We start from the raw sequence: 26,933 nt of genomic DNA, 5'->3' as shown, positions 1-26,933 counted from the left end.
TTTATAGTTACAGAAAGCAGACCAGTGGTTGCCTGGGAATGGAATGGGGGACAGGGAGAGGCACAAGCAAACTTTCGAGAGCGATGGACATCTTGATTGTGCCGATGGCTTCTCACATATATATCAACATTTATCAAATTGTATACTTTAAATATGAGCCATTTATTGTATGCCAGTTATACCTCAATAAGGCTATTTTTCATAAAAATGAAGAGACAACCCTGACCCTCTGCTATTAGATTAGGTATATCAACTGCCCGCTTCTTCTATGGCATTCACCACTTCCGGGATATGGGCAATTGTGATGTGATGTTTTATTACTGGAATGAAAGAACTTTGAGAGTAGAATCCATGTTTAATTCATCTTGATCCTCTCCAAGCATGGTACCCCTCATCACCTGTTGTTTTTCAAGTGAATAAATTGCCTGGATAATTTAGGTAAAACATTTCGACCTGAATTCCCTAACTAACCCTTGCCATTTTTTTTTTTTAAACATCCATGGGAGGCAGCAAATCTTCATGCTTAGGAACTTTAGAGATAGAGTGACCTGCTCAGCTACTTACTATTACTAACTGCTTGACCGTAGATAAGATTAGCTAGCCTCTCCAAGTCTCAGTTTTCTCACTTCGAACGGAGTTATAGTATACTTACGTCATTGCTTTTCTGAGAGGATTAAATAAAATAATCCATATAAAGTGCATGGCCCATAGTCAATACTCAATTTTAAAAAAGACAAGTGATACAGCCATGCCACACTGGACAAACCCAATCCCATCTGATCTTGAAAGCTAAGCATGGCCTGGTTAGTACTTAGATGGGAGACCACCTAGGAAGACCAGGTACTGTAGATGAAAAAAATGAAAAATAAGGAATTGTAAGCTGACAAGGTCCTTGCAATCTGTGAGGTCAACCAAGGGTTGCCTCACCTAAAAGAATAAATAAATAAATAATAAGACAAGTGTCTTTTGACAAGTGCCTTTCACAAACTTTTGACAGTTTATGAACCCCAAAGACCGAAATATTTTATCTTCCATTAGAAGAAAGAAAATACGATTCATAGGTACCTGAATTTTATAGGGAGAGATAGCTCTAAACTGGCATTAAAGTTATCTGTATCTTAGGCTTTTTAGAAGTAGGCAACCAGAGGACTTTAATTATTGGAAAAAGTACAAGGATTATATAGCTTACAATCTTGTCAGTACATTTTATACTTTGTTAGACTTCTTCAGTAAAATAGAAAGATAAAAACCCTACCATATATTTTTTTTAGGTAGAGAGGCTGAGGTTGCAAACAGCCCATTTAGTTTCTCCCTACTCTTTGCTTTGAGGTTCTTGAATGTAGAATCCAGTTCTCATATTTGTTTGCAAGTTTTCTCTCTAGTGAAAAATACTTTATCATTCTGTCCATGGGGAATTAATTAAACAGAATATGGAAAAACGTAATCTTCAGGGAGATTTGCTGTGAGTACTCTCAGTAAATACAGCACAGCCAAGGGACTCTACAGAGACCTGACCTATAGTGGACTGAGCCTGGGTTTTAGAACCAGCCAGTTTCAGATAACAATTTTCTTAAGCTTTGAGCAACTCGCTTAATCGTTTTGTAGCTTTCTGGTTTATAATATTGGGCTTAATCACATCTTCATGATTTGTAGGGAATTTTTATAAAATACATGAAATAATTATTATCATTAATAAATTGGGTTATTAATATTTTCCCAAAATAAGGCACTGACATGTAAATAAAATTTACATCAGACCCTTTAGGTCTGGCCCAGTACTAGATTTGCCTTCAAAAGTCCAACTCAATTTGTTGCATGGGAAGAACATAATTCCAGGAATCAGGAAATATTATTTCATTCCTGGCCTTGCCAACAGCTCGTTCTGTAATTATTGATAACAACTTCACTCCTTAGTTTTCTTAAATGTAAAAGTAGGGAGTGGGACTAGGTCAGGGAAGGAAACACCTGATACCCTGATACGTGCCACCACTCCTATCATTCTGTGTTTGTGGCAGACGTTGTTAATCAATTACTGAAAACTTCCTACCAAATTAGGAATCTCCTTCTGAATTTTTCTCAGCAGAGCATTGTAGGCAAACCATTACCAATCAACTGGAGTTGGCAATCATAGTAAAACTTACTTGCCATCTTTGAGCCAAAATAGCTCTAAGAGTTCTTTTAATTCTAATATTACTCGAAAGCCCAAATGAGAGTACACAGTATAGCAAATGCCAAAACACAAATATCTTGGCAAATCTTACTTCCCTTTTTCACATTCCATCCTCGAGAGTGTTAAAGGCTTTGTCTACAAAGCCTGTCCATGAAGATGTCTGCTCTTCCATCACTAAATTTTGCTTTTTGTTTATCCAAAATGAAAAGAATTTAATTGATTTTTTCCTTTAATTCTAAAAATGCTTACTGTAAAAATTGGAGCAGTGCAGAAAAGTACAAAGAGGAAAGTGAAAATTATATGATATTCAATGCCCGTTATTAATATTTGGTAACCGACCTTGCAATCATAACTCTAGGTATGTGTTTTTCTGCACCCTGTTTATTTTCCCCATACAGGAATGTTATGTATGGACAACTTTGCATATTACTCCAAAGCTGCAGCTGTTAGACTCTATTCAATGTACCTGTAAAATTCCATCTTTGTCTGGGGACTCCTATTCTACTAAGTGACATTTTGCAAATATAGCAGTAGATTGAAAGGACAAAGGGATTTTTAGACCCTTACCACAACCACACTTAAAGATGTGGTCAAATTCTCCAGGCTCCACTCTAGTAAATATAGAATGGAGAGATCTCCAAAGCTTGTGGTTAAAATTCAGTTTGAAAATGAAGTGGACCCAGTAGCTTGGGAGAAAAGCCAATGTTCCTCCCATACCCTCCTACACCCCCACACACACCTTTTTTGTTTTTTAATATAAAAGTAGTATATGTTTATTTAGAAAAATGCAGATAGGTGAAATGAGAAAAATAAAATCACTAATCAGAATAATTATGTTTAATATTTTTGATGATATATGGTCAGTCTTTTTTTCCTATGCATATATATTTATATAGGTATCAACACATATAATTCAAAAGCACTCTTTTAAACTTCTGGGTTTTTCTCTGCATTGTAGTTCTTGCAGAGAACTATTTCTATTACGAGCAGGAAACTATGAGTTAAAACTGGCTTTCGAGATTTACAGCTCTTTGTATCAGTAGTTTAGACAGTGAGGTGTGCACACCAAGGAACCAAGATTATGGGTGTGTTTTGAAATTAATACACCAATTATCTGGAACTCTGCTATACCGGAGTTCAGTTTATCCTCTGAGCACACTGCTCCTGAAGTTCAAATTCCCTCAGCAGATATTCAGAAAGTATCTTACATAACTGATACGAAAGAGGTCATGTCAGGTCCAGAATCTCTGTATGCATTTATACTTCCACTTACTTAATTGTTGAAATGTCTGTGTTCCTTAAGTGTATTTCAATAAGGAGAATATCTCACCATCGCCTATCTAATGGTATGATATTGATGTATGCTCTGATGAGATGATTTACTTAGTTATGTAGCAACAATCATATATTATAGGAAAGATACCTTCCTCATTCACAGGGTGGTCAATTGCTTCTGAGAGTTTGAGACTATTAAATTGCAAAGTACCATCCCTATATGTGCTCGCAATGATGATTAACAAACAAAAAGCAACTGGGAAAAACCTTGCCCTTGATATTCAATATGTGTTGTTCTGGTTATCTATTGCTGTGAAACAAGCCATACCAAAACTTAGCAGCTAAAAACAGTTTATTATAAGTTCTCACAATTCTTTATGCTAGGCTCAACCAGGCAGGCTTCTGCTGGTTTTGCTAAGCATCTTCATATATAGTTGCCGACAGATAACAGGTGGGGCTGGAGTCCTCAGGGGTTTCACTGGGTGAGCTGGAAGGTCCAAGATGGTTTCTTCACTCACATAGCCTCTCTCTCCACTTAAGAGTCTCATCCCCCAGGGCTTCTCCCCATAACTTCTCTTCCCTTGAAGATAATCAGACTTCTTATATGATGGCTAACTTCTAAGAGTATAAAATTAAAAGTGGTCAGATCTTTTTAAGGCTTAGTGACATTGTGTCACTTCCAGCCTCCTTCTATAAGTTAAAGCAAGTCACAGGGCCAGCCTTGATTCAGTGTCGGAGGACTACATCAATATGGGGGGCGGGGGTTTCATTGGGTACCATCTTTAAAAACTAGCTACCTCATATGCTCCAACTATAAGCTGGACAAATTTAGAATTTCAACTATAATTCCAAGAGATTCTGGATATTTTCTGGCTCAAACACATAGTTCAATTAAGGAGAAGTGAAAAGAAGAGTAAAGAAACCTCAAGTTGATGAAGGATTTTGAAACAGTAGGTACTTTCTTGGGTCTTGCAAACTTGGCAGCTTAGATCACTGAGAAGATGGTGAAATAAATGGGTCATTGCTTTACCATTATCCCAAATCTTTGTGCTCAGAAATCTTACTTGATAATGCTTATTTTTTATGAGAACTCTAGAGCAAAGTATTAAAATTCTGACACATTTCAAGCATATATAGAGGGTTGTCTTTCCAAAGTCAGCGAAGAATTCAGACATCAATTGAAATGTACAAGGATTAGTAGAATGTGAAATCAATTGGGCGGGTGGGGGGGCAGGGCAGAGGAGAGAAATAAAATAGTGGCTAAGAGAGCCTGGCAGTAAAAAGGACTCTCATGGCACCAGGACAGGGGAGAAAAACCGGCATCATCTTTCCTGTTCCTCTTGAGGGTTTCAATGTATAATATCCGTGCCCCCACAGTACAATAAGTAAGTTCAGAGAGCAAGACCTAAGTTCTCACATAAAGACAATCTCATTTCAATGTCTGCAAAGACTGGGAACCCGCTTTACACGGGTAGTCTGAGACTGGGGTTCCCTTTTCTTGTGCTGAACCACCATTCAATACCAAACAGCTTTTCCTTAATGTTTATTTTTCTTAAACATGTTCATACTCTTATCATACTGTTCTACTCCCTTTGAAAATATGTACTCTGCAGGTGCCTGAAATAATATAGTCCCAGCAATTGCAGTTTTGTAAAAGGTTTTTTCATTCAGTCTAAACTCAATGGAAATTTGTTGCTTAATGAGGAAATACCAAACACTTTTTATAAACCCCTTGAGGGCAGCAGCCATATCACATGTAACTTTGGTATCTCTTACCTCCTGGGCTCATTGTCTACCTTCTTAAATGTAGTAGTTTTAATAAGTAATTTGAATTGTTAACAATATACTTTTGCCCTTCTTTGACGCAGAAATGTCATTTCATTATGTCTCTTTGTGTTTCACGTACGGTTCATTGTAAATAATTTCTCCTAAGCTTGTTTTTGGTGTGCAGATCATCGTGCAGGCTTTTCACATAAGAGCTGAAAGGGTTTAATTCAAGTTGAAGACGCTGGCTTCAATTACAAGCGATTATCTTATGCTTCACTTACCTCAAGGAATATTTGAACATATAAATTTACAGATAAATCCTGGGAGTGTCAAATTATGCAACCAAAAGAAAGTTCTCTGGGTGTTGATCTGCTATAGTCAGGTGTGTGTGTGGGTGGGTGTGTGGTTTTTGAATGAAATAGTAAAACCACAGCTGGCACTACTTCGCCTGGTTTTGCATAATTCCAAGAAGCTAAAAACTGAAAACCAGGCTTCTTAAAGAGTTAGAAATATTGTTAATGCTTGAGAAAAAAAAAATGTATATTCTTTTTAAGTCTCATACGATTTCACAATATTTGTTTTCAAAAACTTGAAGTTTTCTGTGGGCAATGATTAATTTTTAAGTAATTGCTTTTAATGTAAAACGTAAAACATACTCGTAGACAAAACAGTAACAAAGATAAAAATCATTCATTATCCTACAACTATTAATATTTGGTGGACAACTTTCAATTTTTTTTCCTAGACGTTTTTGCAAAATGCATCCATACTGTACAAACTACTTTATAATCTGTTTTGTTTTTTTTTTTTTAATTATATCGTGAATACGTGAAAAGAAACGTGAAGACTATGGGATGTTGTAGTACTGCACAGTGGTAAAGGACGCCATCTGTGGTGTAGTGTGTGCGCTTTGTTGGGAAAAGAAAGCTTATAGTGGGCAGTAGTGACTACTCTCCGACCAAAAGACTTCGTTTGCCCTTGGCGTCCTGAGCGTAGTGAGACTGCAAGTGCGTGGGACTAAGTGGAGGGCGTTCAGGGTGACTACCAGCACGAGCTCCCAGCTTAGTCCACACTTCCCCTGGGAAAGTCCCACTGGTCCCAGCCCGGGAGGGGACCGAGGGCGAGAGGACAGTTGGCGATGCGCACGGCCGGGTCCAAGCATTTAGCCACCGCCTCCCGGGTGGCGCCACGCTCTGGCGGTGGGGTGAGATAAAGCGGGGCAAGGTTCTGTAACTCCAAATCAGGGAGGCGCAGCTCCGATACCAGGGCCTTTGCCTGGTCTCCAAGCGTGTTTGTTCCAACTGTTTAAACTGTCTCAAAGCGCCCGAAGTCGAGCGACCTTCGGCAAATAACTCTTGATCTCGCAGGCGGAGAGCGCTGGTTTTATTTGCAGGGAGGGTAAATTGAGCGCAGAACCCGTGGAGCTGACGCAGCCATCCTCCGGGTGCCCCGCCCGCCCGCGGCCGCCCACAGGGACCCCCCGCTCGCGGCCCTGTCCACCCCCGGGCCGCGAGCTTCTTGCGTCAGCCCGGACGGGGGTGGGGGATTTTCGGAAGCTCTGCCGGCAGGCTAGCCGGGGAAGGGAAGGCCCGGGCTCTCGCCCCGCCTTCGGTGCGGGTGGGGAAGGGCGGAAGGCGTGGCGGGGCGAGAGCCCGACAGGCGACTCCGGCCCTGTCGCGGAGAAGGCGGGTTAGCCACCTCCGCCGTCGTCAGTGCCTCCCGGTCCGCGCCGCGCCTCGCCAGCCGGGACAGGGTCGCCGTCGGGGAGCTCCAGAGCACGGTCCCCAGTACAGCATGATGGACTCGGAGCTACCGCCGCCGGGACTACCGTCCCAGCAGGTGCTGCCCGGCCCTCGAGGTCCCACTGTGGTACCAGGACGGGGACAGGGGCGCGAGGGAGCCGCGGCCCGGGACGGACAGCCGCAGCCGGCTTTTGCTGTCTGTGGCCGAAGCCAAGGCTGCCGCAGCTGCACACTGGGGCCGCTGCGCTTGCGCCGGGGCGGGGCGGGGACAGGGAGCGGGACTCCAGGGGCCGTCCGGGGCGTGGGGGCGCGGCCGGTGGTCCCACCGACAGCTTGGCCGCAACCCCGGAGCGCGACTGGGTGGTTGGTTGGGGGCTACGCCTGCGTGCATGGGGTGAACAGGAGTCTCTAGCGGCGTCCCGGGCCGCCCGATTGGGACGCGGGTGGCCCAGCTGGACCCCGAGTTCGAGCGGCTCCGGAGGCTGCGGGGCAGGAGGGGGCGGACACTGGCGGTCTGAGCCGGCGCGGTCCGGCCCTTCCGGGGCCGCGCGGCTACCCCGCCTCGGAGACAGCAAAAATGTGCCTAGTCACGGGGCCGCTCCCGGGGGAGCTCAGGTCTCCTTCGGGCTGGGACCCGGAGGCCCCTCCTCTGCCACCGCCGCCCCTGGCCCCACGACCTGCGCGGGCTGCAGCACGGCTCGCTCGCCCCGCTGGGCCGTCTAAGGGTGATCTTTGCGAAGTCATCAGTTCATCCGTCGGATCACCCTCTTAGGCAGCTTGGCAAGAAAGCCTAGCCCCCAGGGGGAGATGGAGGAGGTCCCTAAGTGCCCAGTGCGCTCGGATGCCCCGACGTGCGGCGGCGGAAGCCGGCCTTGCGCATCCGTAAAGGTTAGGGCTGGAAGGCCATGGGTCGTCTCCTCGCAACCCGCGGAGCAGAGAACTCTGCGGTCGGAGTCGGCCGCGCCGGGTGCTTCTCAGTTTCCGCCCGGTGGCGCACGCCGTGTGCGTGGCCTTGGCCTCCGTGACCGTGGCCGGTTGGCCGTCACGGCAGCCCTGGGTTGGCCCTTTCCTGCTTTATAGCGTGCAAACCTTGCCGCGCCGGGGCCAAGGGACAAGTTGGAGCTGTTGATCTGTTGCGCAATTGTTATTTTTTCCCCTGAGCGGCTTTGTCTTTGGATTTAGCGTTTCAGAATTGCAATTCCAAAATGTGTAAGGCAAGATATTCTGTTTTGTGCTGTCAAGGGTAAGAGTTGCGAATGTAGATTAGAATTCCTGTAGATTTTAGGCTGTTACTAAATATTTGACTTTAGGATATTATTTCTCCCTTGGGTGCTTTATATAGTTTTCCTTTTCTGTTTGAGAATTTGCCTCGATATCTTAGCATGTCGCTTCTTGGGCAAGCTCAAGGGTGAGACACTTGTGTTTCATATTGCTTTCCTATAAAGTTCTGTAAATTGTTATAAAAGTGAAAATAAGTTTCTGTTCATACTTTGTATGGACTTTTAAAGGAGTAGATATTTATATTTCCATTTTTGGTGTGATTAGAGTCTTCGGGAAAAATATTTGGTTTAAGGAAGTGTGTAACTTAATAAGTACAGTAAATATGTTTATGCTCTTAAACCTAATGTTTTAGACTGATCCCGAAGATCTAAAGTAAGGTTTTAAGTTATGGACAATGCATTAGTTGTGCTTGTTTAAAGCTGTTTGTCCTGAACTTTCCCCAGTAATGACTGGGATTGTATTCTCCTGGTTGCCACTGGTGTGAAGAAGTATGCTTTGAATTTAGGTGCTTTTCGAGAGTAATCTGTAACTATAGTCATCTGTATGACAAAAGGAAATACGATGCTGATGAGCTTTAGTTTTCCCAAATTCAAGAATTATAGCCTGGAGCCCTCCATTATTTTTAGTATTTTTCTTTTCTTTACTCCGTAATTTAACATTCCTTAGAAGTGCGTATGGCATTTATATTGCTTTCTCTTTTAAATGTGAACTTTCTAGTTATGTTTGATAGTTTAACTCCTTTCCACCTTTGTAATCAGACATCGGTTAGCATACTTGAAGACTATGAAAAAGGAAAATGGAGTAAAATTTAGAATCAATTTCATGTCTATAACTCCGATTCATATTAAATCATTGTAGTCCGGAAAAATTCAAACAAAAAGTCAAAGTGAATTCTGATCTTTTGTCAAAGCAACTTCAGGTGTGATGTGGTACTATGATACTGGTTTTGGTCCTCTCTGCAGAGGAGGTGTTGATGAACAGGTCAGTAAGAAGAACCTTAGGTGCTTTCTCCAGTCGGTGGAAGAAGCCATCCGTTACTCTTTTCAAAGATGTCTTGGAAAAATGAAGTACTTTTGTGTGTGAGGGATGACATTGATCTTAGATTAGACAAATACGATTACTTTTAAAGGAAAATTAGTACAGGTCTCTCCATCTCCTGAGTGAATGTTAACCAAAAACCAGCTTGTCTTTTAAGATGTGAAAAAGCTCTTGGGATTGTGGAAGCAGCATGTAAAAGATAAATACACAACTCACATTGGTCTTTCTGCATTAAAAATAACTTAGGCCATTTTGAAATCTTTCTTGTTAACTTGAATTTCTGTAGACAAACCCTGTCTGTCTTTAGGATTACCAGAAAGAGTTGAAAGCCAAATACATTATTTTTCTTCATATTTATTTTTATTCAGGATGAATTACTTAAGAAGCTTCATGAGAAAAGGAACCCTCTGTGAACTAAAAGCACTTTTCTCCCCCCTGGGAATTTCCTCTCTCCTGGCTGAACACATTTACTTAAAGGGGTTTTTGCATAAATAATATTTCCTCTTTAATTTTTCCTTGATCTGAGGTTAAGGTTTCAGTAGGGTGCAGGAAGAACTTGGCACTAAGGTGATAATAGATGTGTTATTGGGCACTTCCCTTGGGTGGCAGGCAGTGCCATAATTGCTTCACATGCATAATTTCACAGTCACCCCATGGGAGACACTATTATCTCCAGTTTCCAGGTGAGACAAGAGGCATAGAGAGGCTGAGTCTTGCTTAAAGTAACCCAATTATTGAGTGCCACAGGTGGAATTCAGACCTAGGTATCTGACTCCCATGGCACTTAATCACCACTTCCAAACTGGACCAGGACTAGTTAAACTTTGAACTGGAGGAAAAGCTCACACTTTAAAAAGTGAATAAATTGAAAACTGGGGAAAGGCAGGAATTAAAAAGACTAGACTTTTCCTTACCAAGAAATTCAGTAACTGTGAGGGAGGACGTGGACCTTCTTCAATACAATAAGAATAGTTAGACCTACCAATGGAATTACCACATGGGGGCCTTTTAAGGAAGACACAGGCCAAACGGGTTAATTTAGAGAGGCAGGACTGTTTCTTAAAAATAGTTTTTAGAATTTCTGGGATTTCAGCAGTGTCCACGATTCTGCCTCAAACACTTTTCAGGGACTGTTTTCCTTTTTCTTGATCAAGTCTCTTAGCTTGAGAGAGCTTAAGTCTCTTAAGCTCCTCTGAGACTCTTTGTTCACCTTTGTTTGCCTTGTTAGTTGGTATATTCTCCTGTTCTGTTGGCTTTTTTCAGTTTGAAGTAGTGGTCCAAAGTAACTTCAGTAGTGAAAATTTATCTATGGTGAAGAATGGGACAGATGGGATTAAATCAGGTTGAAGGAAAGTGGGTAGAAGAGAAAGAATTTGACTTAAAAACAGCTAGTAGGAACCTTTGGCTCAAATTAAACATGAATCTCCTGTTTTGGTATTGACAAATTGAAGCACATGTAAGGGCTCAAGTGTATCTAATTAAAGCTCATTTGTAATTTTGAGAATAGTACAGTTCAAAATTAAATGCTTTATTTCTTAGTCCTTATCTTTAAATTGTTTTCAGAATTATTGTCCTATTTGTCTGAATTAAGGATCCTGCAGGTTTTTTAGGATCCAGTGGATGAAATTACCTAAAAGTTGGTCTGGGTAAACCCAGGGTCTTTAAATGCCTGGCACAGTCACTTATAAAATTTGCTGAAGTCTGTTGCACACCAAGGTGTAAAAGGACAAGTTTACTTAAAGCAGTATTTAACTTGCTTTCTTTACCTATAACTGTGTGTGTAAGTTTACCATAAAATGGAGAATAGAGTTTATATTTTGCTAATATGATTTCTGTGAGTTCTTAAAATTTCATTACCATCTACTTTTAAGTATGCTCAACAAACATTTATTAAAAGGGCTCTAAGGTATAGGCCAAGGCTTCTTCAGTTGATAATGGTATGTTCTCTGGAAATGAAAGCAAAAATCTGTTCAAGTATATAATTCTCAAACGGTATTAGAAAAATACACATGGTGTTCTTGCACCAACTGTTCCCTTCTCCTCACAAAATCAAAACAAAACTGCTAAACAAAAGCCCACCCTGCCTAAAGTTGGCCTTTTCAGTGTCAACCCCTGCCACCGTAAATACTTTATTATTAGAATTTTAGGAACTCTGTGGGTGGAAAGTACTTATCACCAGTCGTTTTTACAGCATATGTCCTGTGATAACTGTATGTCACAAAGCCTCATATATGAAAGTCTTATTGTGTATGTGAGCATATAAGTGTGTTGGCCCAAAAACTGGTAGTATTAAAGACAAATGCCGGGCAAAGGAAGGATTTAGATTACCAAATTTGTTTTATTGATAATTGACTCTTGAGAGTCATTATAATCCATCAACAGGCTATATTCTGAAGGATTAAAAATATATATATTTTTTGGCAATGATAAGTAGTCATTCCTTTCTCACAGGCTTGGAAATTGAGACTTTGGGGCCAGTAATATCAGCAGCATGCTGAGGAGATCCGAACTCTCCATTGCTTTTTCACAAATCAGAGAAGAATGATTAGGTAAGAAGGAAAATATCAAATCATTTGGGCTTTGAAGCCTCTTTCTGAACTTAAGAGATTTTGTTTCCTACATTAGGCAGTTCTCTTTAATGGACTTTTAAAATCTAATGCTTGGGAGCATTTGGTGGCTTGCTCCCTGGCATATGTTGTCAGTTTGGCTCAAAAAACTCTTATAAAAATTAAAAAAAAAACGAAAACAAAAAGCTACTGACACTTGTCTTATCTCTGAATCTTTTCTTTCTCTCTGCAGCTAGTTCCTTGAGAGCTGGGCATAGAATTTATATTTATATTTATATTTTATATTTCTTTTTTAACAGCTTTATGAGATATAAATCAAATCCCATACAGTCCACCCCTTTAAAGTGGACAGTTTAGTGGTTTAGTATATTCAAAGTTGTATAACCATCACCACAATCATTTTCATGACCCTGAAAAGAGACCCAATACCCATTAGCAGTCACTCTGCATTTCTATCTAACTTCCTTAGTCCCTGGTTAGCACTCATTTATTTCCTATCTCTATGAAGTTATCCATTCTGGATATTTCATGTAAATAGAATCATACCATATGTGGTTTTGTGTGACTATGGCTTCTTTCACTTAACATAATGTATATAAGGTTTAATGATGTTGTAGCATGTATCAGGACTCCATTCTTTTTATTGCTGAATACTAGTGTATTGTACAAATACACAACATTTTATTTATCCACTCGTCTCTTCCCAATTCAAAACAAAACAAACAAAAACCCCTTAAATCTACAAGGCATCTTTTAGCAACTCAATTTTTTGATTTTCTGTATCTGCCCAGTAAAGTCAACTTCATATTCTGACCATAGTGGCTACTGTTTGTACTTACCTGAGTGGCTTTCTGGTCTACATATTTGGCAACAGGGGCTAACTTCTGAAATTGTTTTGGAAGAAGAGAGAGAGTAAGTGATGGATAGCACAGAAGTCCCACTTAAGAGACTTGAGGGTGTGGTTCAGGGCCTTCTGAAGCTGGCTTAGCCCCATCGTGCACACAGGGTAGGAACAGGCCCAGAAGGAAGTGGGCATCGCTGTGCCAGCCACGATCTCTCTCTGGTGTTGCCAGGCAGAGCTTGTGCGGCCCCATTCCAGTCTTGCCCCCAGCCATCATCCCATTGGGGTAGGGGTACATTTAGTCACCTCTGGGAAAATGCCTGCTTTTCCAACTCTAGTCATCAGTAGTTTGAAATTCTTTAACCCGTCCCCTCCTATTGTTTTAAGATTTAAAAAACTATCCTGTTCTTTCTCTTGTTCTTACGAATTTTATGCATGATATGTGTTTACCTCAAAAGGGAAGGACTTCAATGTTAACATTTAGGTTACATGCAATGCATACTTGTATTTTAATGTATCATTTTTCCCATTAAGTGCCCTTTCTCTTTTTTGCCAGAATGTAAGCGGCAAAAGTGATCTCGTACCATCTCCCCCGTCACCCTCCTATGTCTGTGTGAAAGTCAAGAATAATAGGTATTAGCGGCCTGCTGACAAAGGGTGTGGAATTTTGCTTTACAATCTTTTACTTGACAATCTTGTCTACTCTGCTTCAGCACAGTTATAATACGATACGTGGATGTAGAACCCAGCCTATTCCCAGCCTAAGGGAGTGGTGTAGAGGAAAAGATGATGATGCTCTGTCGCCATCTGTGAACAGAAGAAGCGCAGAGGCATGGCACATGATGGAACTATACCACTCTTTCGGGTGCTTGAGGGCTGAGGGCCTGTACTTTTTGCTGGTTTGTTTCATAGTGCTAGAGTCTTGCTGCTGTGTCTTGAGAGTATTAAAGAACCATGAATTTTTTCGACCTAGCAAAAAAAAAAAAATTTTTAAATCATTAAAATCCTGGTGATGAAAACCACCAGAAATTAAAACAAATCATTTTTTGCTTGCAATAGGAAAAATTGCCAATTTTTGAAGAAGTTATTTTTGTTCTTGGTAATTCTCAATGAAACATAATTAAGATCTACAAAATCTATACTGAGAAACCCTAAAAGACAAGAACAAGGCTCCTTTACTTTGTGCTGGCTAGGTCCTCCTCTCATCCCTGGCCATATGTTCTTCCACTGGCACCCAAGCTGAGACCAAGCCAAGAAGGAGAACTGTCCTGTGGGTTCAGGTTCTTCTCCAGAGGCAGAAGCTCACCTCTGCTAGGAACGTCTTTACCACGCTGCATGTTTGGGAGACTCCTTGGGTCACTGGATTGAGAGTGAGGATGGTGACTTCAAGAGAGGAGATTATAGGTTAGGTTTCACTTGGAGGAAGGGTTCTGTAATTAAACTGAGAGGGGCTGGAAGGAAAAAGAAAACTAGCCTGTAGGGTTCCTTTTAATGAACCCAGGAGGAATCTCTTTGGGGGCTCTTCCCAAGGGAGACCTCAGGTTGCCCCAGAATTTTTACCTGAGGATTTCCCAAATCTGTAATGTTTAGTTATGCTCTTCAACATGCAACTTTCCCTTAAGTTCTCCATGTGAAAAAAGGGAAAGCATTTTTAAGTATTTACTTGTATTATGTTTACACACATTATCTTTAGTTCTTTTAACAACTCTCTAATGTAGATATTGTCATTATTGAGAAAACTCTTTGGAGAGGTTAAAAAACAGTCTAGTTCGGTTTAGAAAACCAGAAACCACGAGAGCTATTTCAAACAGAAGGAATTTAATATAGGAAATTAATTACATAGGTGATGGAAGAGCTGAGAAGCCAGACAACCCAGAGATTAGCAGCCTTAGGAAGCCACTGCCATCTGTAGGGCTGGAGGGGCTGAGGGAGGCTGTGGAATACCAGGATCTGGCCTGCCCTCCTGAAGTTACCCTGGCCTTGGAAGCTGTGACTACTGACAAGTGCCCTTCTCATCTCTAGCATCTCTCCAGTGTCCTCCCCACCCCCAGTCCTTGGTGGAACATAGTCGGAAGCCAGTTGGCAAGGGAGCCTGGGAACAGAGTAGGGGCAGTTGTCATTCCTGCTTGTGGATAAATTGCATGGGAATTCCATGAAGTATGGAATTCACGTTTCCCCATTTGCAAGGAGAATGAGACTACAATGCCCACTGTATTCTGACTTCCATGTAACATGTTATAGTTATACATTTCCTCTAGTTATGGCCATACGTGTGTGACTGCAGAGTAATTCAGTAGTAATGTAATCTTAGGAATTCCTCTAAGGAGTGCAGGTGGAGGCCTATTTGGGGAGTTCCTGGTTTAGATAAGTATTCCCATTGTTGGTAGGTTCTGTGCTTCCCCTTCCCTTATGAGGTACCCCTTGGATGCCAGGGCAGGATTGATTATATATAGATGTTTTGGGTTTGCCGAAGGACTTGGGCCTTTGGGTCTTGAACTTGGGGGGAGGTTCAGAAAGGAGGGAAAGTATCTTAAGAAGAACTGGGATAACTTCACAGCTTTTCTCATTCATCCTAATAAATACAACCTTTTCTCCCTAGGGAGATATGAGTAGAAATAACTCCGTTAGATAGAATTTATGCATCTCTCTTCCTTCTGTCCCTGAGGGACTCTTGGAAGTCTAGGGCTCCAGAATACACATCTCTTGCCCTGTGCTACAGGTTTCCAAAGTCCACTTGGTAACAGTACAATTGCGCTGTAAAGCTTCAGTGATTATGTATGTGCTGGCAAAGATAATAACAGAGGCAGAGAGAACAGTTAGTCTTTATTTAGGTTCACGTTGCCAACTGATTTCCTTCCTACGTTGTGAAGAGAACCAGCCTTCTGTAGTTGCATCTGAATACAGATAACTGGCAGTTTCATGGGGAAGAAAAAGGGGGAAAGACTAAATTTTACTGAACACTTGCTAGTACTATTATAGGTCCTAGACATGTTCTCTTACTTGATTTAGACAATAAATCTATGCTGATGGGGGCTGTTTTTTCCATTTTACAGATGAGGAAACCTATACAAAGAGTTAAAATATCTTGTCCAGAGCCATGCAACTTGTGATGGCAGAGCAGGAATTGAGATATCTGTTCATAATCTCCGCTCTCCCTTCCCTCTTTTCCTCTGTCCTTCCTTTCTTTTCTTGTCTAATGACTATGGTTGTTTTGTTAGATGCCAATGAATAATAGACTCCTTGACAAAAATTAAGACAGAGTCCCAACCTCAAGGAGCGTACTCTGTGTTTATTGATGGAGTGCTACTGGCACATGGGCTGAACTTGTCTTTGGAGGACAGTCCCACACTACAGGATATTTTGTGACAACCAGAAGGCAGACCCATCAGCCCCCATACAATTCTAAATGCTCTGAGGTGGCAGTGCCAGCCTGGTGGAACCACTGTGATGCCTTGACTTCTAGAATATTACTGCTCGTTCTCAGGAAATCTCAGGATATTACCTCCTTGGTCATTGTAAAGAGGCCCAGCATCTCAGATGGTAGCCCATTCACACCTTGTATTCTAAACTGAAACAGGGTAATGGAAGAGAGATCATAGTGGTGAAAAGCTCTAGAAACCAGAGGGACCAGGTACATTTCATTGACTCAGGTAGAATATCTAGTCCAGTTCCCTTAACAGAGCAGTGTTATTTGATGGTGATTGTTACCACTATATACCATTTCTTGGGCCTACAGCTGCAAGGAGTTGGTCTGAAAAAGATAAACATTATTTTTAATTTTCAAGATGAAGTTAAAAGTCATATGCCATAGCTCTCTGGGTCTTTACTGCCTTTTCTGCTGAGCACTATTTGAAGACATCTGAGAACTGAGAGTAAGGGAAGCTGTAGAACAGTGAAAGAGATTGGGATATTATAGTTAATAGATTGATGCTTTGGGGAAAAATCCTAGAATATGGGGGCAAAGTGAAGTTGCCCATTTCTTGTCCTTTTTCTGAACATCAGTCTGAGGGAAATAACTAGTCTCCTCTAAGAAAATACACTTAATCAGCATTTTTTGGTTGATTAATTGTTATACTATCCAAATTGCAAAATCTTTTAATGGATATTGAAAGATACGATCATGTTTGTTTTCTTAAAAAATCAACTTTACTTTTAATTTGCAGTGTGCGTTTATAGTTCTTAAGAAATGACACTTTGTTTTAGTAAAGTACCCAAAGAATAATTTGAAGCAACTTTACTGTGATTAAAGTTAAATACTTTCTCTATGACTAGTGGTTGGGTCATAAATGACATTAAACATGATATCTTTGTTACTTCAGTAGTTAGAACTATTTAACCCCAGACATCTTAAGTGTACAATGAAGATACTAAATTCTGAGCACAAATGTGCACTTACTCATTCCACAAGTATTTATTAGGTATTTACACACCTTGCAGAACTTTCAGGACATAAAGTTGTTTTACTCTTTCAAGATAATGTAGCAAATGTGCTGTTCTCCTTGAAGGACATTTGTTTTCTAAATTGCCCCTCGTAACTATTCGATCCCTTTGTACACCTGGATTACAGGGCATGCATCATATCATAATGATTATAAATTACGTCTTTATCTGTTTAAGATATGACTTCCTCCAGGGTAGGGACTGTCTTTTATTCATTTTTATAACTCTGATGTCTGGCACCATGCCTGGTACTTATTAGTAGTTGCTGAATAAACACAAGAGTGAGTTTGTTACTGCGTTCTAGGAGCTTGGTGTTTATACAGGCTCTTCTGTGATATATGACAGCTCCATAACAGTGCAGAGGAGAGGTAGCATTTTAACTAGACTTTTTTTCAAGCCAAGGATTTCACTTGGCACAAGCTTTAGTTGGAAGCCTGAGGAAAGGTGTAGGCGTGAGCTGTATGGACTGTGGCAGTGTATTGGGTCACTAGGGCCGAAAAGGTTAATTTGGGGCTAGCTATAGAGGGCCTTCAAGTGCCTGCGTGTGACATTTCATGTTTATACAAGGCAGCTGGAAATCATGGAATATTTTGGAAAGGTCAAGGAAGAGCTGGATGTGGACAGGAAGTTATTATGGCCCGTGAATCAGAAGACAGGCAGGTTGAAGGCAGAGATGGTGAGGGGGCTCTGGTGTGCGAATGGCTGAGTCAATTAGGCATCAGCACAAGGATCGAGGCTCTGTAATTGTAACTCTAAACTGTACCTTTGTTAGCTATTTTAAAAGAATTTTTTAAAGTTTGGAGGAGAGTAGATTTTCTCTTCCTTTTAGCCCCATGATGCAATTATTTGTGCACAAGTGTGCATGCCCAGTTATTCCTGTGTTTTAACAGAAACCCATCCACCAGTATATTCATTCCATTGACAGGAGAGGAGAACAAGCCAGAAACTGCTATTTTGCTGTAAGGATGGATTGTTTTCTTCTCCAAGGTGGCACAGGGAGAGTTTCTCTCTTTCTGCTCTTTCCTGAGATTGATTCACTCCGGCCACCTCCAGTCATCTGCGGGTCTCATCCTTGGCTTCCAGTCCCGGTGATGAGCAGTATTCACTAAAGAAAAGAAAAAACAATGTCCTCTCTTTTCTCTGCCATGGGCTTTGGTCGTAAGTCCCAAGCTAACAGAGGCGGGCATCTGACAATGTTGGTGATGACAGCTGCCATCTCTCAGGCTCTCACCAAGGCCAGGCAGGGTGCGAAGTGCTTTAACAAACTGGTTTTGTCTTGTGTACTCCTTACTCTACTCTGTGAGGTAAGAAGCATTATCCCTGTTTTATAGGCTTTCAGAACTGAGTTCCCAAGAGGTTAAGTTGATAGATTTTACAGTGGGACATGCCTCCGTTTCATCATCTCTATAATATGGCTCCGTTTCATCATCTCTATGATATGGCTGTATCACAGTATTCTTAAGAAAAGAACTGGGTACAAGACCTAGCCCATGGTACACATTGAACAAATGGTGACTGTGATTATTGTTATTATATTTCTTCTTTGTCAAGGATATTTGAATGTGTGGGAGTCTGAGATATCTATGGCCACCTTGAAAAAAAATCCCTCCTTGAATTCTAGCTGTGTAATGGCATAAGCATTCACGTGATTCTTCTTGGTCTTTGCTATAAACTTCTTATTTTCCTGTGGTTTTCCCTGTGCGCGTCCCAGGCCTCATGTGAGGGTCTGGTTGTTGTGGCAACTGAAGCCTCTTGAGACAGAAAACCAATCGGTGGCAAGGCCTTAATGTGCGTCCTTAGGACAGCAGTGTCATGCACTGCCCAGCTTCCTCTGTGGAACCCTCTGGCCTTTCCTCTGGATTCCCTGGACTTAGGTGGATTAATAAGCCATCCCGCTGAACTTCTTCCCAGATACACTTTTTCACTTCTGGCAGAATTTCTTACTCTGAGATTCTGGGCCTAGAGACAGAGTTGTACGAACAGAAAGAGTTTGGGAGGCAGAAGTACATTAGTGGAAGGCTAAATTCAAACATGAACCAAGCTGACCCCTGTGGCCTTGTCTTCTTCCTAAGCACACCCCCTTCTTTTAGTCTTGACCAAAATATTTCTTTAGTAATAATTACCCCGAAGTAACTCTGGCCTTAAAAAACAACAACAGCAACAACAACAACAACAAACCAGAGTGGCGAAGGAAAAGAACCTTCTAAGACCCTCAGGAAGATGACACAGCTGAAAACTTTACATTTACCAACAACCCTTTGTTGTTGCCATGCAGATACCTGATATTAAAATAAGTTAGGACCTCACTTGCTATTTTTTATATAGTGGTTAGACCCAGAAGCCTGAAAATTAGATGTTTCTCATGTTCATTTGACATCTGCAACAGGAACTGAATTTATTAATGACCCCCGAGTTGTCCACTGTATTTTTAAGGGGCATTCACATACTTTTTTTCATATGAAAAAAAAAATTCTTTGATGACATGTCTTATCGCCTTGGTTTTTCCCTCACAGGAACAGCACAGTGAGGTCAGCTATCTAGGCCGAGCTACCCCACGCAGCTAATTAGCTGAACCCCAACGGCACCCGCTGGTGTCCCTAAGTCAGCGTTGTCAGCCTCCCTTTTAAAGAGGCTTGGGTTATTCTGAAGTAAGAACCTGTGTTATTTGAGTGCTTCTGTAATATGACCCTGAATTGGATCTCACTGTCACCATTTACTAGACTGAGGTCTTCAGGCAAAATTACTTAACCTCCATGCTTTGGTTTCCTTGCTGCAAAAGGGTGATGATAATGATACTACCCACCTCGCAGACTGATGTGAGTATAAACAGATAATGGATACAAGTACCTGGAAGAGTGTTGAGCACATAAAAGGTGCACAGTAAGTGGTAGCCATTATTATTATCACTTAGATTATCATACCTATCTTTATCTGGACTTAGAATATTGGCACTGTGATCTTTCTCAAACCTTAATGTGAAGACTCACCAGGTAACCACTACCCTTACATATTTATTTAGCAAGTTAATTGAAAAGATTTACATTAAAAGATTTCTATATTTTAAGAGAATATAATATGATGTATACACTAATTTCCTTTCTAAGAGGTCCAAATTGCCACCTGGCAATTGGCAGCAACAGTGGGTACTGTGCATTTTCAAATGTATACATCTGAAAGCAGACAAAATATAATTTTCAAACTCAGGATTATTCATATCTTTAGTTGGAACAGATAATATTTTCCCATCATCTAAGACCCCTTATTTCTACCCATTCTTCAGAGGACCTTTACAATAATCATGGTAATTGTGTGGCATCTGGACCTTAACATTGCTGAATAATATCATGATCCATTTAGTTATTTTGAGCCCTCTTAGTAATTCAGATTCACACTAACACTTTCAGGTCATTGAGGTAGCTTTTTCTAAATAACTGCTAAAAGTATAAATACTACCTAGTGTAGTTTGGAAGGGCTAATGTTCCCAGTGTATCCTCAGGAAGTAACTTGCAAAACAGGAGTTTGGTTCAATACAATGCCCCCTAAGGAGAGTGCAGGCCTCACTTTGTAGGCTCTTGCAGAGCTGCACTGTCCTATAGCAGTCACTAGCCACTTGACACTTTTGAGTGCTTAAAATGGGGCTAGTGCCTGTGAAGAACTGAATTTTTAAATTTAAAGAATTTTGGTTTAAATGTAAGAACAGCAGTATTGTAAGGTATCTCTGTGAAATATAACTATTCTGGTAAGGCTATATTTCCTATGATGATGTCAGGTGGAATTTGCTGTATGTTGAATGTGTTCATCACTTGTAATAGCACATTAATAAATTTATATCTTGGTTACATGTTGCAATAATTTTTTGATATATCGAGTTAAATAAATATATTGTTAAAATTAAATTCACTTGTTTCTTTTTTTAGTGAGGCTACTAAAAGTTATGTTAAATACAATGTAGCTTGCTTTGTATTTCTGTTGGACAGTGCTGCTTTAGAGCATCTGTTACAGGTAGCTTTAATTAGCCTGTTTTAAAATTCAGAATTAAGTTTACATAATTTTGGACTTCATAGACTCAGAAGTATTTAGAAGAAAGGATCTTAGGGTTGCCTAAGCCAGATGTGTCCTGTGGCAGATGAAGAAACCGAGGCTAACAGTTACCAAACAGTGGCACAACCCAATCCCAGACAGGGACTGGGACCTGATGTGTCCTGGATTAACGTGGCGTCGGAAATGTGGTAGGCATCAGGGCTTCAAAGAACTTTAATTTCTTCCAGATCCAGGCTAACGAAAAGGACTTTTAAAAGAAATTATTTCAGGTGGTAAGGAAAAGTAATTTTTTGTGCCGTGCCTACCAGCGAACAGTATGATTAATTATGTATGTGATGTATATTTTTGTTGGGCAGTATAATGATACCTTCATGGGGAATAGTAAGGTAAAAATAATTCTCATACTTCGTATGAGCATTTGCTTTGGAGAACTCCGTATAGCGGGCTTTCAGATTTTAGCTTTAGTCCTCTTCCCAAAGCCAGAGACTTTACAGCAGACAGACCCACAGCTTTTGTCCTCGAGGAGAAGGCTAAGTTTGACCTCATGTGTTTATTATTCAGTTAGGTTGTGTTTATTATTCAGTTAGGTTTTCTGAGATCATTTGGTAGAGATTTAGCCCTGTTTTATGGTATCATTTTCTTATGAGTTTACCAACTGACTTAAAGGAAGAAGCCACCAGCAACTACAGTGGACATTCTTAGAGCAAACCAGAATCATATTTATATTTAGAGGAGGAAAGGGAGGCATTACTTTTATGATTTGATTTATGGGTATGTCATCAGATTTAGAGGAGGGCTGCTCTGGCTGCAAATGCGTCAATTTCTTCACCTCACTAATCTTCACACAGAGCAGTGTGAGGATTAAATGACATCATGATGCAGGCTTTTTGAGTCACGCTTCTCTTGCTCAGGCCTACTTCCATGGAAGTGTACTTTCCCTTCTAATAAAGCTTTTCCTTTCTGCTGTAAAAAAATAAATAAATAAATGATGTCATGATGCAGGTGAGAGAGTTTTGTGCTCTAAAGCACTACAGATGTAAGGGCTGGTGTCTCCAAGAACTTTCTTCAAGGAGATGTAGAGCTATTTCTTGGGTTACACTTGGTCTTAGCCAGCCCTTGCATGAGTCAGTCATTTGGAATGTGCATTTAGTGGGTACATGGCCTTGACTCCGTGATTTGGGAGTTCTCAGGGCTCCACATTAATTTTGAGCCACTTTCACTCTTGGTAGCAGAAGTGATCTGCCTGAAGGGCCTTAGAACTGGGAGACTTTTAGTCTGGTTGTAGTTTGACTGTATTGAGCACAGGCAGAGTCTTTAGAAAACCACATAGTACTTAGAGCCTGGGGTTGGGGAAAGTTCTCTACAGAAAAGTACAGGTCAAACATTGGTCGTTTTCTCCTAATAAAAGAGTTTCATAGGCCCTTAATTTGGCTGCAGGGGTGAATGCCACACAACAGTCTTGTAAAGGTCTGTTTTCAAAGAATTCCTAATAGCCCGTGAGTTTTTAAGTAATAGAAATTGCAATAAGGAAGTCTAGTTTGAATCTAATTTGTATTAGGTTGACCACCCCTCCTGGGTTTTGCTCAGTCAGATGAGACCCAGGGCTGATTGCCCATTTAGCATCTCTGGGCTTTAAGATTTTCATAAACCTAGGGCTTGGACCGTGATTTCCAAGGTCACTGTCAGCTCTCCTTAGTCCAGTATGTATTCTAAATGTAATTTAATGGCCAACAAACATCTATTCCTGAGAGACGCATCCGTAGAAAGAATGCCTTTTCCTGGTCTTTAAGGAGCTGGTAGACAGGTCAGCCTGGCTGAATTTGCTTTTTCTTTGAAGTTCATTAAAGGCTGAGCTTGCTGATTTTGCCTATTACGCTTGAGTATTTCACCTATTGAGACTTTGCCCAACCTCTGCCTTGAAGTCATTCTGGAATTAACATAGGAGACTTGTACAACAGTTATTGTGTATTTATTTAGTGGGTACCATGTGTCAGTAAGTGCAAGGTGTGAAGGATGCATGAATTGGGAGAAGAGTGGGGAAACGGGCACACTCACACATTGCTGTGGGAGTGTAAAAGGTGCAACGTATGTGTAGAGCTATTTGGCAGTATCTATCATAAAAATGCATATACTCTTTGACCCAGCAATTCCACTTCTAAGTATTTATCCTACAATATCCTCACACATTTATGAAATGATTTATATACAGGATATTCATTATTGCATTATTCGTAATAGCCAAAGATTAGAAATAACTTAAAAGCTCAACGAGGGACTGATTAATTATATTATTAAATAATATTATTATAGTACATCTTGATAATGAAATACTGCTCAGCCATTAAAAATAATGGGACAACTCTGCCCTGATGTATAACCATCTCTAAAACATATTAAATAGGGAGAAATAAATGTAGTACACAATGATTATGTGCTACTTTGTGTGTGTGTATTTAATAGAACATCTTCATAAGAAAACAAAAAACGCATGTCAGTGGTTGCCTTGGAGGAGGGTAACAGAGAGAGAACTTGTAGTTTTTGTATTTTGTACTATATACATGTTAACTACTTCCCAAAGACATAGGAGTTTACAGTTTAGTCAGGCCATTGAAAGAAAAGAAAGCCCAGGTGAGATGTAAATTACAGGGTAAAATACCAGCTTTGTGGAAGGGTTTATTTAAATGTTAATCTCTCCTTATCCCGTTAAGCAGGCCTGATTTACCCATGGGCCTTTAGAGCAGGCAGGTCTGAGTGTCAGAGGGCTGACTTCCAAGTGCTAGTGTCCTGCCTGGGGAGAGGGCACTGGGGCTAAAAGTTTCCATGCCTTGTTTTGTTGTGTGACTACCAAGGGGTGGCACCACGATGCGGGAAGAGCCTGCCAGGCTCAGAAACAATTCTGAGTTGGAGTCCTGGCTCTGCTACTTGCAGAACATGTGATTTGGGGCAAGGTTGCCTGATACCCAAAGCCTAAATGTGCTCATCCATAAATAAAGATAAAGCACCTCCCCCATGCTTTCTCAGTGAGGCTTGAATGAGATGCTGCCTACAAACACTCCTGTAAACCATGCAGACACCAGCTGCAATATAAGCTGTTAGGTAGCAGCAGGCTTACAGGCTGGAGCAAGAGATGCTAATTCAAAAATTAAAGTGAAAAGAAACATATCTTTTTCCCTCTGCCAAATAATTTGGCAAGAGTTGTAAAATTAGAAAAGTAGATCAAAGGTAGTTTTGGAAGCCTTGACCTCAGAGTTTGGAGCAAGTCATTTCACCCTCTAGACCTGTTTCCCTATTTAAAAAATGAAAGAGGCTATCTACGTGAGTCTTATGGTCCCTTCCAGTGTAGCATGCCATGACAGTGTGGCATTCGCAGCAATTCCCATCACAGCTGAGATGAGTCATACTGACCAAAAAGTCCAAATGCAAGAAAGAAGTCTTTTTGTGTTTGAGAATTTCCTTGAGATGTAAATATGAGCTTTTGTGGGGAAAAAGGGGGAAACATTGCTACTGCCAGGAGGGGTGACCCAAAAAAGCAGTGTTTTGTGTTCTCTTCACCTTTATAACCTTTGCTTTCAGACATTCACTTGGACTAGACGTGTGGAAACCAGGTTAAGCGCTTGGTCTGTAGGATAGGATGCTCACATGGTTGTGACTGGTGTACTTTGTCAGTTGTCACCCTGCGAGATCTGTCCATGCAGTTTAGTGACACTTCTGCTGTGCTGCCTTAGCTCCTACATGCTTCTCATCACATCTCAAACTAAGATCAGAGAATACCTGTTACCTTTGTGTCCCTAGCACCTAGCACGTTCTGGCACCTGAGAGGTGATCTATACATATGTATTAGATGGGTGGATGGATTAATGATCCATTTAGGGTAGTATATGTATTAATCTTGTTGATCTTGATCACCACTTTTATTATAATTACCACCATTCTGGTAAAATTAAGTTTTAGCTATTAGTATCTTATTATTTGAAGAACTATGTCATACTTTAAAAAGTCCACACTAAAAAAATTAAACCCCTTGGAATATATTTTAACAGTATCCGCAGTTTAAAAAAAAAAAAGGAAGGTAAGTGTTTTAAATAGTCTCTGTTACAACATATAATGTACATATCTCCAATTCATCACCATGGCCATGGCCAGTGTTCACACTGCCACCAGCACACAGGTCTTTGGCTATCAGCAGCTGACTCCATAGAGAATTTACTTGGCCCCCAAGCCTGAATGACTGTTCAGATTCTTTTTTTAAGCTAACTGTAGGTAGTTAAACCTGAAAAGGAGCTTTAAGATTGAAATAAATAATTGCTTTTTACAAATGCGGAACCCAAATGGGGTCAAGGATCTTTAGGGAGTTGAAGTGTTCAAGTCTGCCAGATGGAGCACTGCCCTCCCTTGTGGGGGGGCGTCTTGTGGGAGGAGGGTACACAAGGGTGGGCAAGCAGGGCTCTTTGCCCAAGGTGGGTGGCTGAGCCACCTGGTTATTCCACACCCAGTTAATTTCATTATACACAAGGTATAGAGGTGGTTAGGGAGTTAGATCCAGTGCTCCTGAAGGTTCTGTTGATAATAATGGTGCATGCAGGTGTGTATGTTTCCCTGTAGAATCATTCTAATACTATTGGAAGACCTCACAAAGGGAGAAGTTGCTTTCATGTGTGGAAGACAGCATCCAGAACAATACATACCATGGCTTGTTCAAAATGGGGAAGATTTTAGCAAAACATATCCTAAAGTTTGCTTATCAAACCAAATCATTCTCTTGGCAAAGTAATGATAGCATATATCTTTTGTAGCAGCAGCATCTTGCTGATACCAGCCACCAAAAAATAACTCCATTGAGATTTAGGTGTGACTTCTCATGGAAAAGTCAGATCCATGCATTTTTGGTAGCCGGTGGGATCACCTACTATTTTGAAAATTAACTTTCTGATCTTTTTGGCCAAATACTTATGTGCTTCATGAGAAAATAATCAGAGTTCCTGTTCTATTCAGTTTCCAGTCTTGCTTTATCTTTGCATCATGCTTTGCAGTTTGCACACAGTTGTAATGGATGACTTCCAGTAAACTGGCGGGATCATATTTCTTAGACTGAGTCATTGCTAAGAAACTTGTTTATGAACAGGAAGCAGCCCATTAAAGTGTCTGTACAGAGTAACATGTCAGACTGAGGAAACTGGACCACTTTCTCATTGAAAGACCAACGGCAGAAGAATGATTCTACAACCCAAGGAATAGCAAAATTTGTCATCTAGAGTTTTAACTTGTTGAATAATTCCTCTCTAGGTGTGTGTTTGAGAATTTTTATGCTGTTAAAAATTGCTAGTTGTTGAAGATTAGGGAAGTAATTCTTAGTAAGATTTCTCTAGAAAGTTTGGATTAGTGGTAACCGTTACTACCTATTAGGAATCTCTGTTGACACGTAGAAGTGGTTGCTAGGTCAGTTATTTTTAAAAAGGAAGCTGTAGTCTACGGCCATGCCCAATCTCGTGTGATCTCGGAAGTTAAGCAGGATTGGGCCTGGTTAGTACTTGGATGGGAGACCACCTAGGAAGACCAGGTGGTGTAGGCGATTTCAAAAAAAAAAGGAGCTGTGGTTACAAAGAAATGAACCCAGCAACATTGACATTTGGCCTAGATGGTGGAAGGCCCTTCCATCACTAACATTTTATGAGAGAGAGAGAGAGAGAGAGAGAGAGAGAGAGAGAGAGAGAGAGAGAGAGAGTGTGTGTGTGTGTGTGTGTGTGTGTGTGAAAGAGAGAGATTTCTTTTTA

The 26,933-nt window shown here is 40.9% G+C and overlaps 1 protein-coding gene and 1 long non-coding RNA gene across 2 annotated transcripts in view; both read left to right on the top strand.

The window, feature by feature from the left end:
- Nucleotides 1-6,843: 6,843 nt before the first annotated feature.
- NFE2L2 (NFE2 like bZIP transcription factor 2) overlaps nucleotides 6,844-26,933 on the top strand; it is a 29,619-nt gene continuing 9,529 nt past the window's right edge. Inside the window, 1 exon segment of the mRNA XM_039855774.1 lies at nucleotides 6,844-7,051. Coding sequence (XP_039711708.1) covers nucleotides 7,007-7,051 — 45 coding nt within the window. The 5' untranslated portion in view covers nucleotides 6,844-7,006.
- LOC120597090 (uncharacterized) lies at nucleotides 7,849-26,172 on the top strand. The gene is made up of 3 exons (XR_005651335.1): nucleotides 7,849-8,197; nucleotides 11,725-11,822; nucleotides 13,238-26,172. It is a non-coding gene; the product is annotated as an uncharacterized LOC120597090 (long non-coding RNA).

This window comes from Pteropus medius, unplaced genomic scaffold (assembly GCF_902729225.1).
Source record: "Pteropus medius unplaced genomic scaffold, Ma_sr-lr_union100, whole genome shotgun sequence".
NCBI lineage: Eukaryota > Metazoa > Chordata > Mammalia > Chiroptera > Pteropodidae > Pteropus > Pteropus medius.
Note: the sequence above shows the minus strand (reverse complement) of the source record. Positions and strands in the feature narration are given on the sequence as shown.